This window comes from Geotrypetes seraphini, chromosome 8, assembly GCF_902459505.1.
Source record: "Geotrypetes seraphini chromosome 8, aGeoSer1.1, whole genome shotgun sequence".
NCBI lineage: Eukaryota > Metazoa > Chordata > Amphibia > Gymnophiona > Dermophiidae > Geotrypetes > Geotrypetes seraphini.
Window position 1 is genome coordinate 135,084,404 of NC_047091.1, and position 20,145 is coordinate 135,104,548.

General features: G+C 39.5%; 1 protein-coding gene across 1 annotated transcript in view; it reads left to right on the top strand.

Moving 5' to 3' along the window:
• PPM1F (protein phosphatase, Mg2+/Mn2+ dependent 1F) overlaps positions 1 to 20,145 on the top strand; it is a 45,883-nt gene that overhangs the window by 13,748 nt on the left and 11,990 nt on the right. Inside the window, exons 3-5 of the mRNA XM_033956875.1 lie at positions 1,977 to 2,176; positions 5,372 to 5,560; positions 15,258 to 15,401. Of these exons, the coding sequence (XP_033812766.1) occupies positions 1,977 to 2,176; positions 5,372 to 5,560; positions 15,258 to 15,401 (533 nt within the window). The remainder of the gene's footprint in view (positions 1 to 1,976; positions 2,177 to 5,371; positions 5,561 to 15,257; positions 15,402 to 20,145) is intronic.

Sequence of the window (20,145 nt, forward strand, 5' to 3'; positions counted from 1 at the left end):
TGTGAAAACAACTTTGGATGAATTATAAAATTTTTCCCATGATGCAGCTTCTTTAATGAAGCAAAACAGAAGTACTTTCTGTCAGGAGCCTGTGAATAAGATATGTAGAAATAGACTACCATAGTAAAACAACCTCCAAATAAGTTCTGTTGTATTCACGCAGTACTGTTTGAAAATATACAAATTTTTGTGTGTGTGTACCTGTCAGGAAGGTTCACACTTTAATTCTAACTGTAGCCATTAAGAGATTGTCTTATGCAGTGAAATTTGAATTATCATCCTTTTGATGAAGATAAGTGAAAAGTCTTTCTGAAAACTTGAAAGACTGGTGAAAGATATTTGTGTGGAGTTTTTTTCAAGCCAGTGATGATACAAATGACTTAGGATACAGTATTGTCCTGGCTGTCTGTGGATGAGGTTTTCTCCACATTTTTGTATTTATAATTTATTGTTACACTTCTCCCTCCAAATCCGCGGATTCAGTTATTCGTGATTTTTTTTTTTTTCCCAAACAACCTATCTTCATTTTTTGCCTATTTTTAAGCCATCCAAGCCTCCCCGGAACCTTACCTGGTGGTCTAGCGGTGAAGCGGGGCAGGAGCGATCGTCCTATGCTCCTGCCCCGTGCAGAGCCATCATCAGAATGGCTGCCGGGAATTCCCATTGTAGTCTTGAAACTACAATGGGAACTTCCGGCAGCCATTCTGATGACGGCTCTGCACGGGGCAGGAACATAGGAAGATTGCTCCTGCCCCACTTCACCGCTAGACCACCAGGTAAGGTTCCAGGGACGCAGCAGGGAGGCGGGGGTGAGTCAGAGCCAGCCAAGAAATTATTCTTGATTTTTCACACTTCGCGGTCTGGCTCTGCACCTAACCCCCGCAAATACCGAGGGAGAAGTGTATTTTTTTTCTGCCTTTTTGGAATGGATGATTGAAATTACCTGCAGAGCTTATTCACAGTGCGTTTTCTCTTTTTTTGTGTGCTTACCTATACGGCTGTGTTTTCCTAGATATTTATTGGTTTTTTTGTGCATAAGAATAGCCATACTGGGTCTAACCAATGGTCCATGTAGCCCAGTATCTTGTTTCAAATAGTGGCCAATCCAAGTCACAAGTACTTGCAGAAACCCAAATAGTAGCAACAGTCCATGCTACTGATCCCAGGGCAAGCAGTGGCTTCCCCATATCTATCTCAATAGCAGACTAGATTTTTCCTCCAGAAACTGGTCCAAACCTTTTATTAAACTCAGACACGCTAACTGCTGTTACCACATCCTCCAGCAACAAGATCCAGATCTTAACTATATTTTGAGTAAAATATTACTAGGCTAGTGTGTTGTAAATGCTAGGGTCGATTCTTAGTCCTTAATTGTTGCAGGGTAGAGATGGGCTAGATGTATTCAAGTCCAAAATGGGTGTCTGATCACACTGCATCTATTGTATATTTGCTGGACTTCCATATTGTTTGTAGAATTATAATATTCATCTTCTGATGCTGGTGCAAAGCAGAAGTGGCCACTAGCATTATAGCAGTGGTGTTTCTAGCTCTTAGTAAAAAGTGACATAGGACAGCCTCTAGAGCAGTATCTCGCAAGCTTTCCGGCCAGTGGCAAACTAAATCCAGTGCCCTGGCCAGAAGGCACCCGGAAGTGCGTGGAGGCCCATCTGGCTGCGACTGCTTCGGTGGAGGGTTCTGGAAGGTGCGGGGAGAGGAGGGGAGACGCCAGCCAGGAGGAAAGTCATCTGCGCCAACTGAGGCATGTCCTGTAGGCTGGTGTGGACGACTCTCCTCGCTAATGTGTTGAGGCACACAGTTTGCGATACACTGCTCTAGAGTCATCCAGAGCTGGCATGGTCTAAAATTGCTGTAGGCTGTTAACTTTTTATGTGATGATTGTCTTGTCTGCTGCTTGTGGTTTGAAGGTGAGGCATAGTCCTCTCTGATGTTTGTCTCTCTCACTTCTGGGCTCTCAGTCTTAGATGCAGCTGCTCTGCAGTACAGTTGGTGGAACAAACTCTGGGAAATATGTGGTGTATGGCAAAAGCAGCTACCACTTCTGAACCCCCAGAAGTGCTATCTTCTGGTGTCCATCCATGCCATTCGTAACACGCGCAGGAAGATGGAGGACCGGCATGTGTCCCTCCCAGAGTTCAATCACCTCTTTGGATTTACGGTAAATCTTAGTCCTTCAATGCTACTATTAGTCTCCTGCTGGCCAGGAGCTCTCCCCAGTATGACAATTAATAGACATGTGCACCACAAACTTCTAAGTAGAAATCTATCCTGGTGCTTCACGTCATGACTTTGGCCTCATTTCTGATATATAAAGGAACCTCTCCTAACAGACCTTCTAACATCAACCTGTTCAGTGCTAGAAAGAGAGTCTTGTTTGTCATGGAATTCTGTTCACCAGTTTTTTAGCAGTGACACAAATAAGATAAACAGAATGCCATTCTGTCCCTTTAAAAAAAAATTAAAATGATCCATGGAGGATCTTGCCTTCTCTGTATCTTTGGATGCGGAGAAGGCATTTGATCGTGTAGAATGGACTTTTATGTACCAAGCAATGGATTGGTTTGGAGTGGGCTCTGAATTTATACAAATGATCAAAGCTTTGTTTAACTCCCCTTTGGCCAGATTGTATATAAATAATTCCTTTTCAGATGGTTTTCGTCTTGAGAGGGGAGTCAGGCAGGGATGTCCCTTATCTCCTCTGTTTGATATTGTATTGGAACCTTTATTATTGGCTATTTAACCAGCAGATGAGATTCAGGGTATTCCTTATGCTGGTCAGGAATACAAAGTTTCTGCATATGCAGATGATATTTTGCTTCATTTGAGAAATCCTGAATCTACTATTCCACATTTACTATTCCACATTATGGGAAAGATTTGAAAAGTTTTCAGGATATAAAATAAATTTGAAAAATTTTCAGGATATAAAATAAATTGGAATAAATCAGAAGTCCTTCCGCTTAATATACATTCTCAAAAAGAATTGTTTGATCAGTTCTCTTTTCTTTGGAAAGAAGAGAGTATAAAATATTTAGGAATATGGATTTATAAGACATTGGAAGAAACAATGAAAATAAATATTGTTAAAGGTACAGAAATGTGTAAGAAATGAAATCCGTTATATTTATCTTGGTGGGGGAGAGTTCAAACAGTGAAAATGATGATTTTGCCTGTGGTGTGTTACCAAATGGGAATGTTACCAATATATTTTCAAAGTTCTTTTTACAAAAAATTGAATAGTATTCTTATTAAATTTATTTGGCTGGGCAAAACTGCTAGAATAGCTTTAGTATCTTTACAAAAATCAATAGAGGGAGTGGTAAATTTTCCAAATTTCTATAGGTATCATCAGGCCTATATTCTGCGTCAGGGTATGTACTGGATCCTGCCTGTTCTCATGGAACACTATCCTGATGGTTAATCTTGGAATGGAAAATTATGTCCCCAATGCATTTGTCTCGTGTATTAGACATTAAACTACCCAGTTATGCTAAAGATAATAACATCATTTTGGATACTTGGAAGACCCTGAGATGTATAAATAAATTAACTGAAATTCCTATAGAACAGTCTTTATGTCAATCCTTATGGTTGAACTCCAAGATACAAATAGGCGGGTCAAAAATTGCCTGGAAAGATTGGATGCAAGTAGGCATAAGAACATTAGAGGATGTTACTTCAAATGGAAAATTGCTTGATTTTTCACGGTTACAACAATCTTATGGTATGTCAAAATTTCAATTTTATAAATGGTTGAAACTAAAGAAGGCTATTCAGAAAGGGTTCCCTGAGTGGCGTAATTTAAAAATTTTTTTTAGCCTTCAATTCCTTTGTTTCCAGGCAGATATGCTAGGACATCAAGCCGCCAAGTGGTAAAAATTAATATCTGAACTTATGAATAAGAAACCCAAAAACGCTTTTAGAGATATTTGGAGCATTGAGATTAAGCAGTATATTTCAGCATCTCGATGGCCACATATTTGGTCTTGGAGGATGAGGTGTACAGCGTCAGCATCTATGAAACAAACTTGGTTCTTTTTGTTACATCGTTCTTTTTGGACCCCAGTTAGATTGAATAAGTTAGATAATTCTAGATCTAATAGATGCTGGCACTGTCTCCTAGATATAGGAACATTAGACCATCTACTGTTCTGTTGCCCTAAAATTCTAATCTTTTGGAAATCAATTTTGGGACATATTAATAATATTTTAAATTCTGAGATTCCTTTAACTTATGAAATAGTAATTTGTGGTACCATTTTGCACATCAAAGATCCCCTAGATAAACATAAGATGTCTCTTTTTAATTAAGACAAGTACAGCTATACAATTGATTACATGAAACTGGAAAAACTGGGATCGTCTGAACTTTACATTCTGGTGGGCAAGTTTATGTCTAATTTATAAATATGAGAAAATGAACGCTGTTATGTTAGGGAACAATGAAAATTTTAAATTAATTTGGGGCCCATTGGCATCCTTTGTAGAATCTCTATAGTTATGGTTAGTTATTAGATAATATGCACATCCAGGGAGGGGGGTGGGGAGGGAGGTATACAATGGCTTTAATTGATTATTCTTATAGATGGAAATAGGGGGGAAGGATGATAAATTTTGTGGTTTGATGACTAAGTCTGAATAGATAGAGATGTTTAAAATATGTATAATATAGGACTAAAATTATGGAAAAATTTTATAATTACTTAATGGAAAAATTGGGTTGGGTTGGGGGAAAAATGAATATGTATGAATCTTGAAAAATTTAAGTGATTAACGTGTAAAATGATTGATATATTCTATATTTCACTTATTGAATATATTTTAAAAATGAATAAAGAATATATAAAAAAAATTAAAATGAAATACATACCTGATCAAGAATGGGTGAAAATTCCCCAACCTCTCTTTAACTACAGTGTCCCTCTGTTTTAGGGATAGCAGAAAAGTTCCTATTCTTGGTTAGGGTATACAAAAGATTTTTTTATTTTTTACAATTTTGTTTTAGCATGCACCAATAGTGCATACTAAATTAATTGGTGTACATTAAAATGATCCTCCGAAACCTTGTGAAACACACTGAAATACTAGAAAACTAGGCAATAACACAAGTCCATATGGACTTGTGTTATAGCCTAGTTTTCTAGTATTTCAGTACATTAAAATGAAACAGGTGACCAAAACAAAAATGCGCATCCCTGTTGCTTGGGACCCATGTATCTATGTGTGTCTACTACTGCTATTTCATGTGTGCATGTGCTCACACAAGTGATACTGAGACAGAGCATGCTTGCAGTACCCTTTTGGGAGCTGTTTGTTATGAGCGTCTTTATTGTCTGTGTGTTTCTTTGTAAAGGATGGACTTGATCGTGCATACTTTGCAGTATTTGATGGCCATGGTGGGCTGGACGCTGCCAACTATGCAGCAACACACCTTCACATAAATGTCGGCCGGCACGAAGAGCTACTGGCAAACCCAGCAGAAGCATTGAGGGGCTCATTCCAGCGCACTGATAACATGTTCCTGAGACGAGCTAGGAGAGAGGTGAGAGAACGCATGGGCCAGAGCAATAACTTTGAAAAGACAAGTGGCATAGGAATGACTTGGGAGAGAGGTGGGTGATGCACAGGATACAGGTGGTTGGGGAGTGGGAGCACAGAGGCACACAGGACCTGACTGAGGGCTAGATGCACTAAAGTGTCTGATCGTTTAATGATGGTTGCGACCAATTGGATTTGCCGACTCTATGCACAAAACAGCTCACCATGTGGTTTTCTGTGCAGCCATGCATTCTCTGATTCTGGTGTGCAAACGAGGTTATTTAATATTAAAACCAGACATCCGATTGATGCCCTAATCTTGCATGCCAGAATTGGATCGGTATTACTGACCCGGAACACCCAACAGGTCTACCTGTCCATAACTGAGCTAATCAGGGCCTTAGGCCCCTCCCATACATCCCAGGATGCACCAGGAAGGAGAAGGCCTGCCATTTTTGAGTGGGCATCTCTCTTTCTGTCATTTTTGAGGTACTGGGGAGGTTGAAGGGGTGGTTTAGTGGGGGGGGGATTATCCGGTGGCAGGAGGTAATGGGCATCCCTCCTGTTGTTTTCTTTTTTAGGAAGGGGTGTGGGGAAGTAGAGAGGTTGGTTGGGAGGGGGATCATTCGTCAGGGGGAGGGGGCAACATCTGTGCCATTAAAAAGAAAAAAGTCTTGCCCGGGCACTCAGCTGATCGGGCTTCCCCAAACCAACTCTGCACGAGTCAAAGTCGCTCTTACGGCGACTGATCAGACGAGATTATAGTGAATCTCTTCAAATCATTTGCATGCACACTTTTGGAACATCAGTCGCTATTCCAGAGTTTGCAAAAAAATCGTCCAACAGTGACTTACATGGACTTGATGACCATGTTTTGTGCATCTAGCTCTGAGTTAATTACTTTAAGGAAAGGTGAGTTCTGGTGCTTTGTTCCTTGCTGTATTATTGACATTACTGTGTGATCAAATTCTACTGTCTATTATTTAAAATCATAAACGGCGAAAGCCCAACCTACCTGAACAACCGCCTCATCCAAACTACATCAACTAGACACAGGTAAACCCATAGTCCATTCATGCACTCTCCAATCAAAGTAGTCAAATAGAAAAAACTATATGATGGCCTCCTAGCCACACAAGCAGCAAAACTTGACAACCAAATCTCCAGTCTACTACTTATGACCCCAGACTATAAAACATTCAGAAAAGAAGTAAAGACACTACTTTTCAAGAAATTCCTGCAAACGACTTAATCACTAGCTCCTTCCTACTTCCCAATACCCTCCTGACTCCCCAAAGCAACATCATCTACTCTTTATCTCCTCTAGAAATTACCAGATATCTTCTTCTTATAATATTTTTTTTGTAATTCTTTTATAATCCGCCTTGAACGCAAGGCAATGGCGGAATAGAAATCTCTAATGTAATGTAATCTTAAGAACATAAGAATAGCCATTCTCCAGAGACAAGCAGGGGATATGCAGACACACTTGTTGGTGAAGTCCTCTAATTGAACCTCTGTGTCGGTGTTCTTCCCTAGTTATAGTAAGCTTTGAGCTTACTGAGCATGTGCAGGATGCCCTACACCTGGAGCCCCTCCCCTTGTTCTGTCAGTTTTTTCTTGAACTGCTCCTGTTTAGTCGCAGCTCTCCCTTTTCTTTCCTCACAGAAAAAAAAAAATTAAAGAAGAATATAGAAAAGAAAACCTAATGGCTTTTTAAATAAATAATAACGGGACAGTCTGTTACATCCTCAAAAAAAGAAGAAGGGATAACAACAAAATGTATAGACAAAGAACTGTGAGCAGGTAAACCGGCTCTCATTAGTTTTCTCTTCAAACACTGTGGGCTTTAGAACCGCAAAGACTCTTTGAGGCTGAGAACATGGATAGTCGCTGTCTCACAGTGCTACTTCCTGCAGGGGAGGGAAGTGCATTGCCGCCAATGCCAAAAGATAAAACTGGCAACGGCAACAGCTCAGAAGAAACTTCCGGTGTTGCAGAGATATGACACTCCCTTTCCACCGGCATCAGTAGATACAGGGATTGTTCCGTTGAATGCGGATACTTCAGAGAAGGCTCCCACGGGCTCAGTTTCGGCCTCGCAGTCCTCTCCTCTCATTAGACTTAAGGATCTACCTTCAACGTTAGGAGCCTCGATGAAACAGGCAAAAACCCAGCCTAAGACCAAACGGGTTGCCTCTCCAGCATCGCTGAACCCAGAACAGGTACCACCTAAATGCCATGCTCTTCCTGTCTTAGTGCCAAAGCCTCCTCCAGCTCCTGATTCTTTTCAGTCAGTATCTAATTTTTTCTGCCTTTTACAAAAGTTTATGCAAGATATTGCTGATTTACTGCAGCCTTCTCCTACTTCTACTATTCCTCTTCTAGAGGTCCAACAGTATCTTAGCTGTGTAGAACAACTTCCATCAAACTGCCTGGGAGATATTCCACAGGACTTAATTTGGGGGCCCTGCACCACCATATGCTCCTCTCCAGCTCAGGGACCAGACTTTCCCAAAGATTGGTCAGACCATGATGTTGTGATTATTGCAGACCTCGACCAGCCTTCACTGCCTCTTCTGTAGCCAGTTCTAACAGGAATATTCCTATCCTAAATTCTTGCAAAAGGTATCTTCTCTTCTGAGTCTGCATCAGGCCGCAACACCCATTGGCAGTAAGGATTTTCAAACTATCCTTCAATCCTGAAAGACTCCAGTGAAGGAGATTATTTCCTTACCAGTACATCAGATCCTGTAAGATCTGCAACTGGCTAATTGGCAGAAAACTCTTCTAAGCATCTTGAACTGAAATATAAAGTACAGAAAGTGCCTGGTCATAACTCTCTTCAACTCCCTCACCATTCTATGGTCTCCGAGTCAGCTATCAAGAGGTCCAAGGCATTAAAATGTAATAATGTACCTCCAGGTAAGGATTGCCATCTCCTAGATTCTACCGGCCGTAAGGTGTACCAGAGTTTCATGCTTTCATCTAAGATCATGGCTCATCATCTTCAAATCTTTCATTTTCCTCATTCAATTCTACAGCAACTTGATATGGGCTTGCCTGAGACCATTCCAAATCTTCATGTGGCACTACAAGAATCCACTTATCACTTAATTAAAACCAATTATAACACTTACAATATGATGACTAGGATGGTGGCAGTGGCTTTAGCCACCAGACGTATGGCATGGCTTAGGGTATCAGACCTCAAGGAGGATCTTCATGATAGACTGGCAGATGCTCCCTATTTAGGAGACAGCCTGTTTGGAGAAAAAATACAAGCTACCGTCTCACAAGTTAAGAAGGATTCCTCAGCTAGTTGTGAGCTTTCAGCGCATCCTTTGGATCAAACTCAACAATTTTGTCATCCTTCCTTTACATTTTCTTATCATAGAGCAAATCGGCAACTATTTTTTCAGCAATATTATCCTTGGCGACGGTTTGCTCCTTACAACAGAACCAGCTAGCAATGAGAACAGACATGTATTTTATCTGAGCACAGACTTTTACTTACGGGCCAAAACAACATCCTAGAAGACCGTAAGCAACCCTCTGCTTCTCAGCTTCCTGCGCTTCAACCTTCGCCTAGTTTTTGACCATCTGCCAGTGGGAGGACGGCTAACCCAGTTCTTTTCAGCTTGTCAGGACATCAGAACAGATCAATCGATCCTTAGCATCATTTCTCAAGGGTATTTACTAAATTTTCTACCCCATATTCTACCCTCTCAACCACCACCATCATCCACGGTGCCTCATCAGCACATTCCTCAATTTGCAGCAGAGTTATCTCTTCTTCATAACAATGCTATAGAAAAGGTGCCACTCCTTCAAATAAATCAGGGGTTTTATTCAAAATTTTTCCTAATTCCCAAGAAGACGCAAAGTCTCCGCCTGATACTCAATCTCAGACCTCTCAATGCCTGCCTCAAGAAGAAAGAGTTCAGAATTATTTCCCTTCCAGCAATTCTTCACTTACTGAAACAACACGATTGGTTAGCCACCTTAAACCTCAAGGATACATATACTTGTATTCCCATTCATCCTTCCCACTGGCACTTTTTACGCTTCAAGTTTCTCAACTTCCAGTACAAAGTCCTGCCTTTTGGCCTATCGTCAGCACCATGGGTGTTCACAAAGTGCCTGTCTGTGGTAGTGGCACATTTGGAAAAACAGCACCATATGGGTTTCCTTACCTAGACGATTGGCTACTGGTCGCCAATTCCAAAGACTGTCTGCTACTCACCGTCCAAACCACTGTGCTTACCTTGGAAACCCTAAGATTCATCATCAACTTTGAGAAGTCCAAGCTTACTCCATTTTGATCCCTCACATTCATTGGAGCACTTTTAGACACAATCTCTGCATAGGCCTATCTTCCTCAGGAAAGACATCAAGCCATAATCACTATAGCAGACCAAGTAAAGCAATCTTCTTCCCTACCAACTCGAACTATACTATGCCTATTAGGCCACATGGCAGCATTGCTTTCGCTTGTGCCACATGCCAAACTCCACATGTGTCCACTACAGTGGCACCTGAAGTTACACTAGAATCAACAACTCCATCCACTTTCAAAGATGATTCCTCTGCCTTCAAAGATCAAAAATTCTCTTCTGTGATGGATTCATTCCACCTTCCTGCAAAAAGGATGTCCATTGCAGCATCTACCTCTGCTAGTTACCATAACAACCAATGCTTCCAACCAAGGCTGGGAAGCGCACTTCAACAGCCTCAAAACTCAGGGTCAGTGGTCAACAAACGAAAAGACCCTACATATCAATCACTTAGAGCTCTGTGTAGTTTATTACACTATTGAAGAGGCCTTCCGTCCGTGAATTTCCAAAAGAAACATTCTCATTCAGATGGACAATCAAGTGGCTATGCTTTATGTAAACAAGCAGGGGGGCTCAGGATCCCTCTGTCTCTGCAGGGAAGCTTACCACCTCTGGAACTACGCTCTTTCTCTTCAAGTAGACCTTCATGCAGTCTATATTCCAGGGGAACACAATCTGGCAGACTCCCTCAGCAGGCAATTCAGTCCTCACGAGTGAACCCTAAATCCTACTGTCCTACATGACATTTTCCAACAATGGAGGACTCTCCAAGTGGATCTCTTCACTTCTCAAATCAATGCAGCCTCTTTTGCTCTCTACGTCCAACTCCATGAGCAATAGCAAGAGATGTTTTTTCCATTCCATGGGGGCACAATCTTCTCTATGCTTTCCCACCGTTTCCTCTTATTTCCTAGGTGCAACTCATAATCATTGCATCCTGGTGGTCCAGACAGACATGGTATCCACTAGTGCTGCCCGATTCACAATTCGAATCGATTCACCGATTCACTTTGGGTGAATCGATTCGAATCGATTTACCAGGAGAAAAAATCGGCCTCCCGATTCGTTGACTGACCCTCCCCCCCCCCCTAAAGCAGGAGCAGCAGCGCTGCTTCTTGCTGGCCTGCTGCTCCTGCTTTAGAGGGCGAATGGGGAGGGTCAGTCGGGAAGTTGTTTACCTGCTGGCCTCCCGCTGCGGTGTTGTCCGTCTTCCCCACTGGCCTCCCGGAATCAATTCTCCTAATTTCAGCAGCCTGCAATAAGATCGCTGGCACTAGCGATCTTTGCTAGCTGTCATACGGCTTCAGAGTATCTTCTCTCTGCTGTGGTCCTGCCCCTCCTCTGACGTCAGAGAAGGGGCGGGACCGCGGCAGAGAGAAGAGAGCTCCTAAGCCGTATGGCAGCTTGCAAAGATCGCTAGCGCCAGTGATCTTTATTGCAGGCTGCTGAAATTAGGAGAATTGATTCCGGAGGCCAGGGGGAACATGCAGGCCTTCCGAGGGGGGGGGGGGTGCAGTCCTTCGGGGGGTGTAGCCTTCGGGAGGGGGGTAGAGGCTTTCAGAGGAGACAGGCAGGCCTTCAGGGGTGGAGTGTAGGCCTTCAGGGGTGGGTTGTAGATCTACAGGGGGGGGACAGGCAGGCAGGCCTTCAGGGGGATGTAGGCCTTCAAGGGGGGACAGGCAGGCAGGCCTTCAGTGTGGGGGGTGGGACAGGCCTTCAGGGGGGACAGGCAGGCAGGCCTTCAGGGAGGATGCAGGCCTTCAAGGGGGGGACAGGCCTTCAGGGGGGAAACAGGCCTTCAGGGATGGTGGCGCAGGCCTTTAGGGGTGGGGTGCAGGCCTTTAGGGGGGGACAGACCAGGAGAGGGGGGCCCTGGTTTAAAAGTACACAGAGGAAGGGAGAGAGGGAAGGGGGGGTTCAAAGATACGTGCATATGCTGGACTTTGGGGGGAAAGAAATAATGGGTCTGAAAATAGAGGAGAGGAAGAGGGATGATGGACAATGGGATTTAGGAAGGGAAGGAACAGAAAGGGAGAGAAGTTGGACACAAGGGATGGTGTAGAGGGGGGGATAGAGATACTAGATAGGAGGGTAGTTGGGAAAAGAAAGGGAGAGATGGTGGACCCTGGGGTGGTGGGAGAGATGCTGAATGAAAGGGTAGTTTAAGAAAAGGTGGATCTGTGGATGGAGACGAAAAAAATAAGAAAGATGCCAGACCTCCGGGGGAGGGAAGGGAATTGGAAGGGGAGGACGGAGAAAGAAGGAGACCTTGGCAAGCAAGTTATCAGAAGACAACCAGAGCTTGGGACCAACAAGATTTGACTAATGACCAGACAACAAAAGGTAGAAAAACTTAATTTTATTTTCCATTTTGTGATTACTATATGTTAGATTTGAAATGTGTATCCTGCCAAAGCTGGTGTTAGACCGCAAACGTGAGCTAGGATTTAACAGAGAGAGGAAAAGTCTTTTTTGTTTGTTTATTTTGTTTACACCACAGCGCCAGTGTGGTTAGGAGAATGCAAAGGGGGTGAAGTGGCTATAAAATAAACCCACCAGGATGTTTGAAAAAAACACCCAATTGGGCAGGAAAATTGAATCGAATCAAAAAACCAATTCAATAGGCTGAATCGAATTGAATCAAAATTTTTTTTCCTGAATCGGGCAGCACTAGTATCCACTGCTCCTGGACCTTCTGGTTGCTCCTCCAATTCCCTTAGGGGACCATCCTTCTCTTCTCTCTCAGCAGAACGGCCAATCTCTGCAGTCTCAGTCTCACGGCTTGGAAATTGAGAGTTCACTCCTAACCAACCTTCCTTTCTCACAATCGGTAAAGACAATTCTGCTTGCAGCAAGAAGTCCTTTCACTAGAAAATCTTATCAAGATAAATGGAAGTGTTTTTCCTTATGGGCACATGCTCAAAGTCAAGATCCTCTTTGTTGCCCACTGGATTATATCTTCACATATCTTCTACACTTGTCAGACTTCGGCCTGAAGACAAATTCTGTCAGACTTCATTTGCCAGCCATCTCAGCATACCACTCATTAGTGCATGGTAAACCAGTTTCACAGCACCCTCTCATTTCTCGCTTTATGAGAGGTCTTACCAGTCTTAGACCTCCACCGAGAGACCCTCCTCCATCCTGGGACCTCAATGTAGTCTTGGAACAATTGATGAAGGATCCTTTTGAGCCGCTGGGATTTGCATGTCTCACTTTCCTTTCCTGAAAAACAGCCTTTCTTACAGTGCTCACATCAGCTAGGAGAATTAGTGAGCTTCAAGCTTTAGTCATGTATTATCCTTATTTACAATTTTTTCCAAATAAAGTGCAATTATGGACTCAATCCTAAATTTCTTACCAAGGTGGTTTCGGATTTCCATCTTAATCAAACCATCACTTTGTCATTGTTTTTTCCACTCCTCTGCAGCAGAAGAGCACCTCCATACATTAGATTGCAGAAGAGCATTTCTTTTTTACCTCAAGGAAACTTCTCATTTCCACAAATCCAGCCAACTAGTCATTTATGCAAATACAGCTACCCATAGCCAACTAGCAACTAAAAGAGCTATATCATCATGGATTACACGCTGCATCCACTTTTGTTACACAAGAGCTCATATACAACCCCCTAGTTCAATTGGGGCACATAAACTATGAACTATAGGTGGTTTAATAACAAACTTGAAATCAATCCCAATTCAGGATATCTACAGAGCAGCAACCTGGACTTCAGTGCATATGTTTACAAAGCACTATTGTTTAGACCAAAGCTTAGCACAAGACGTTCATTTTGGACAGTCAGTCTTGTGTAACTTATTTGCATTGTAATTTATATCCACCGCCCGTCTGCTTTTTCAGCTTGGGACTCACCAACAAGTGTGCCTGAATATCCCCTGCTTTTGTCCGGAGAAAGCAAAGTTGCTTACCTGTAACAGGTGTTCTCCGTATACATCAGGGGAATGCAGCACATGTGCCTGCTCTCCATCCCCTCATTGCTATATTGCTAGAGCCAAAACCAACAGGATGAGGGGAGGGGCTCCAGGTGTAGGGCATCCTGCACATGTTCAGTAAGCTCAAAGCTTACAATAGCTAGGGGAGAGCACCAGCACACAGGCTTCAGTCAGAGGACTTCACCAACAAGTGTGGCAGCATTCCCCTGCTGTCTATGGAGAACACCTGTTACAGGTAAGCAACTTTGCTTATTGGGTCAGACCTATGGTATTCTGTTTCCAATAATGGCCAATCCAGGTCACAAGTACCTGGCAAAAACTCAAATAGTAGCAATAATTCATGCTACCAACATATTCCAGGGCAAACAGTGGCTTTCCCCGTGTTTGTCTCAATATCAGACTATGGACTTTTCCTCCAAGAACCTGTCCAAACCTTTTTTAAACCCAGATCTTATAAATGGCATTGCCTTTCTGGGCCTCAGTTTTATCCAGTACAGCTGTAGTGTTTTTTGTAGCCCAAATAAATTATTCTGCACACCGCTGTAGGAATACCACACAGGAAACATACACACGCAGTCTTAGAGTCGGGAAGAAGGCGCTTCCTAATGGATGCTCTCTCACCCTTTTATTGAGAATCTTACCTCCCTTAATTACATGGCTAATGCTTTACAAGGTTATTATTTCATAATGATTTACAGTGAGGATTAGACCAAAGTAATTAATTGTTTACATATTTCATGTTATTCTCAAAGTTACTATCTCACGTGACATATGAATACATAATAACAGTTACAATAAAATAATTCCCAATGTTTACATTTCTGATATATCTCAAATCTTACTTTAGCATGTGACAGTCCAAAGGTTATAATGCATGCTTCTTAAGCTCTCTTGATTAGCCTTAAACTCAGGGCCTGCTTTGGCACATAGGTAAAGTCTGATTGTTGCCCATATAAGGGATTCTTTGCGGATGGAAGATAAGGGGACATGTGATTTGGGGAAGCTGTCCTGGATCAGAACTTATCAGACCTCCATCCCTACACACCGTATGACCAATTAGAGATCTAGACCACCTTGATATCTAATTTTTAATCAAAGTTGTTGAAAGGTTGTCTTGTGCAGCTAGAGCCAAAAATCCTTCCCTGGGTTTCTACTAAGAGTTTTTGAATTACAGCCCCAAAGACTAGAAGCTCGAACATTTTAATTATCAGTGTCTCTCTCATTTATGTCAGTATGTGTCCTCTTAGCATGTATCTAAAGCTCATATCAGGGCGTAGTCTCCGAGGGTCTTTACATAGTGCTTCCTAGCAGAAGACAGCCTCTTGGAGGATGTGGCTTTGATGCTCTCATGTATTCTTGTCCCTATGAAGAGTGACTGCTAATTTACTGATGCTGTTCTTTGTCTCTGTAGAGACTGCGCAGTGGTACTACTGGTGTGTCAGCTCTAATTGTGGGGAAGTGGCTACATGTAGCCTGGCTGGGAGATTCCCAGATCATGTTGGTGCGGCAGGGTAAAACGCTGATGCTGGTGGACCCCCACAAGCCGGAGCGAGAGGTAGGGGAGCAAGTTACTGTGGTACTACTGTGGCTGCCTGTACTTTACAGAGATACTGGGTATTGGCAGAGCCCAGCCCTGTTTGTGGCTGCAATCAGAATTTGACTGTTAGCTGGTTGCTTTTAAGATGGTTTACATTTTTGTTCATCCCACTTCCTGTATTTATGTATGAAACTCTATTACTTGCCAATTCAAGAATATATTTCCCTTGGCAAGGTACAAACAATGTAAATAACAGCATAAAATATGACAGGGATACCCCAAAGCACTTTCTGCTGGTCAACAACCTCATTGACCAAAAACTTTAACAAAAAAAGTATTAAGAACAACCATTTGTAATGTGGTAGAATTCATTTCTTGCTCAAGAAATGTGCATTTAGGGGCCAGATATTTAAAAGACTGAGGTGCTTAACTGAAGGAATCATACAGTCAGGGGTGTCCAACCTGTGGCCTGAGGGCTGCATGTGGCCCAGTGAAGTATTTTGTGCAGCCCCGGTCGAGGGTGATGCAGTGTTTTCCTCTGCTGCTCCTGGGTGTTTACCATCTTGCCAGCTCCCTCCTCTGTCTTGCTGCAGGGTTTGCACATTTGTGCGGCCCCAGAAACATTTTTTTCGGCCAATGCGGCCCAGGGAAGCCAAAAGATTGGACACCCCTGACTAGATCTTCCCCACTGAGCACCTGTGATCAGGTGTTTTAAAAGCGAGTTGGGTTGGGGCGTGGCTTGGAGCGCGCACGATATGGCAGCTTAACCGCAGCGCTCCTCGTATCCAGGCAACAAACGGAAAAAAATAAAACTTTCACTTTGTCTGTTCGATATAAAAATAACATAAAACAACGTCGGAAATGGCAAGTATGAAGCAGGGAAAATCTGAAAAGCCTTCAACATCGGGTATATCAGCAAAAAGAACAAAAGTAACTCCCCTGTCACCATCGAGTGTGCCGTTCCCGATGGAAGCTGAAGAACTCACTGAAAAGTCCGATATTATGACTGAACTGTTCAAAATAAAACTGATGCTGACTGAAAATGCTAATAAAATCTCTGAAGTTAAAGAAGAACTTCTCAACATGAAACAAGAGATTCAAACCGAAAGACAGAGAATGGCAGTGATGGAAGAAAAAATGGAGCAATTTGAATCCTTCACACAAGAGTATGATAAAGATAAAAAAGAAGTAGCAGCTTTAAAAAATCAATTGGTGGATATGGAAAACCGAGGAAAAAGAAAGAACATCAGAATTTTAGGTCTGGCTGAAAATATTGAAGGGGGAGATCCTGTACAATTCTTGGAAAATCTTTTACCTAAACTGCTACAGCTCAATTCAAAATGGCCGTTAGAGATAGAAAGAGCCCACAGAATCCCCATAAGAAAGCCAGTAAACCAGGCTGCTCCAAGACCTTTGATATTCAAGGTATTAAGGTACCAACATGCTCAGGAAATATTAAAAATGGCAAAAGCAAATAAAAACTTAAATTATAAAGGATCAAAACTGATTTTAGTTCCTGATTTTGCTAAATATACTGCAAATATAAGAAAACAATTCCTCACATTCAGACAGCAGTTAAAAGAAAAAGGCTACATATATGGAATATATTATCCGTCCACTATGAGAGTATCCAGTGGAAATAAATCCATATATTTTCAAGATCCTGCAAAACTGAAAGAATTTTTGACACAAGAAGAACCTATGTTTACATAAAAAACAGAATAAAAGGAACAATTCAGCTGAAGAAAGAAGATGGAAAAAAGGGAAAAATAAAGAAGATTATTAATAAAAAAAAAAAATAAGACATAAGAAATGTTTACTAACTGAAAAGATATTTTATTGATATATTGGATGCAATAATATAAAATTATTTTATCAAATTAATTATTAATAAAATATTTGCATCCACATTCATTAATACTAGTGGGAAAAAAAAAAAAATTTTAATTATTAAAATATAAATTAATTATAAAATTAAATTATTTATATAAAATATATATTTTAATTAGAATAGAGAGTTTATTCAACTATTTAAGCATATTAACTTATTATGATTAATGAATAATGGAAATGATTTACAATGAATTTATTATTAATATTATTGAAAGGAAAATTTGTTATATTGAGAATAAGACTTAAAAATGAAATATATTAATTTATTATAAAAACAATATTTTAATTCTATGTAAGAAAATTGTAATTTTATGAAATATATATAAGATAAGAATTTGATTTATTGAAGGGATTAATTAATAAAATAGGTGTCTATTATAAAATTTATATTTTATTCAATTATTTAGTCATATTAACTTATTATGAAAAAATAAGGAATTGATTAATTGATTGGTAGATAATTAATAAAATAGGAGTTCATTATAAAATTTATTTATTGATATAAAATATATTTTATTCAAGTATTCATTTCAATTAATTCATTATGAAGATGATCTATGAAAATGATTGAAATGCATTTATTATTAATATTAATATTTTTATAAAAATGGGTATATTTAATTTACATGATGAATAATAGATATATAGAGAATAAGAGCTATATTTGTAATATGTTTATTTATTAATAGTATTATATTACATGTATGCATGATATTGAATTTAATTTTATGAATCAACTATATATAATTCTTAGTAATTTTATAAAATTTATAGATTAAATGGATATAATTTTCAATTATATAAGGGTGGAAGTATAAAGAATGTATTGAATTTAGAGATATGTTTTTAAATAATATAATGAATTATTAGTTGCCTGGGGATGGAGATTTAGGTTTTGCATGACCAATGCGTGTTCCAGATCAGAATATGATAATGGGTGGGGGGGAGGGAAAATAATGGGTGGGATAGGGGATAAATTTTTATTGAATGTGCTAGGATCTAATCTTGTAAATTATCATAGAATATTGGTTAAAACATAATTATTAATTAGATGGATATAAAAATGTATTCGCTGAATGTCAATGGTTTAAATCATCCTATTAAGAAGAAGAAATTATTATCGTTCCTTAAAAATCAAAATGCGGACATTTACTTCATTCAAGAGACGCATCTTTCGGAAATTGAATCAAAAAAATTATCTGGAGGTTGAATTTCTAAATGTTTATTTGCACCGGCTTTAAAGAAAAAAGCTGGAGTGGCTGTTCTGATAAACAAAAAATGTAATGCAGATTTTAAATTAATCAATTATGATCCCTTAGGTAGATGGGTACATATCGAAATGGTTCTGGGAAATACAACCCTGAATTTATTCAATTTATATGCTCCTAATACGAATCAAATGGAGTTTTTTAAACAAATTCAACAATTACTTTTACCACTGGCTACATCTAATTTAATAGTAGCAGGGGATTTCAATGCTGTAATGGATCCGATTTTGGATAAAAAACCAAGTAAAGTTATGAAATCATTAGGCTTAGATAATTTGATACTATCTTGTGATTTAGTAGATATATGGCGAATTCTTCATTTTAATGAACAGGAATTTTCTTTTTGTTCTCAGGTCCATAAATCCTTCTCACGAATTGATTATATATTTGTTTCCAATAATATAGCGCAGCGTGTATTAAAAGCAGTAATTGATCCCATTATAATTTCAGATCATGCTGGTGTGTGGATTAATCTTCAAAATTATGATGTTGAAAACTTTGATTCAATTTGGAGATTTAATAATGATTTACTAGCGGATTCAAAATTTCTTGAAGATTTTAAAATAAAAATGCAAGAATTCTTTCAATTTAATGAATCAGATACTATTAATGCTGAGATCTTATGGGATGCTTTTAAAGCAACTATGAGAGGAAATATTATTTCATATTCAACATTTATTAATAAACAAAAAAAAAAACAATTTCTTGAGATGGGAAAGCAAATTAAATTATTAGAAAATAAATTAATTGAGAAATGGGAAAATAATACATTACAAGAATTATTAAAATTAAAAGTTAAATATAATGAGATTTCTTCTCAAATTGTGAGGAAAGACATTTTCAATAAACAAGTACAATATTATGGAAATTCAAATAAAGCGGGGAAATTATTAGCAAATTTTCTTAAAGTAAAGAAAAGAAAATCTAAGATTATTGCAATTAAAGATACACAAGGTAACACACATACCAACACAAAAGATATTATAACACAATTTCTTGATTTTTACAAAGAATTATACACTTCTAATTCTTATAAAAATAAAGAACAAGACGGATTAACTTTTTTAAATTCATTTATTGGACCAAATATTCCAGATCATATAAAAGGAAGTTTAGAAGAACCTATATCTTTAAAAGAATTAGAAACAGCATTGAAGTCTCTTAGAGTTGGATCCGCTCCAGGTGGAGATGGGTATACTGTTGAATTTTATAAATTTTTCCAAAATATCATATTACCACATCTGTTAAATTTGTATCAATATCAAATAAAGAATGAAAATATTTCTGGTACTATGGCAGAATCGATAATTATAGTCTTACCAAAACCAAACAAAGATCCTACTCTGGTTTCAAATTACAGGCCTATTTCATTATTGAATGTGGATAATAAATTAATGGCTAAAGTATTAGCATTAAGATTGGCAAAAGCTCTTCCTTTCATTATTGATGTACATCAAACAGGATTTATTGCTAAAAGACATTCATCAAATAATACTAGATTAGCATTCCACTCATTAAATTTAGCAAAAAATATAAATGATCCAGCTTTTTTAATATCTTTAGATGCAGAAAAAGCCTTTGATAGAGTGGAATGGAATTTT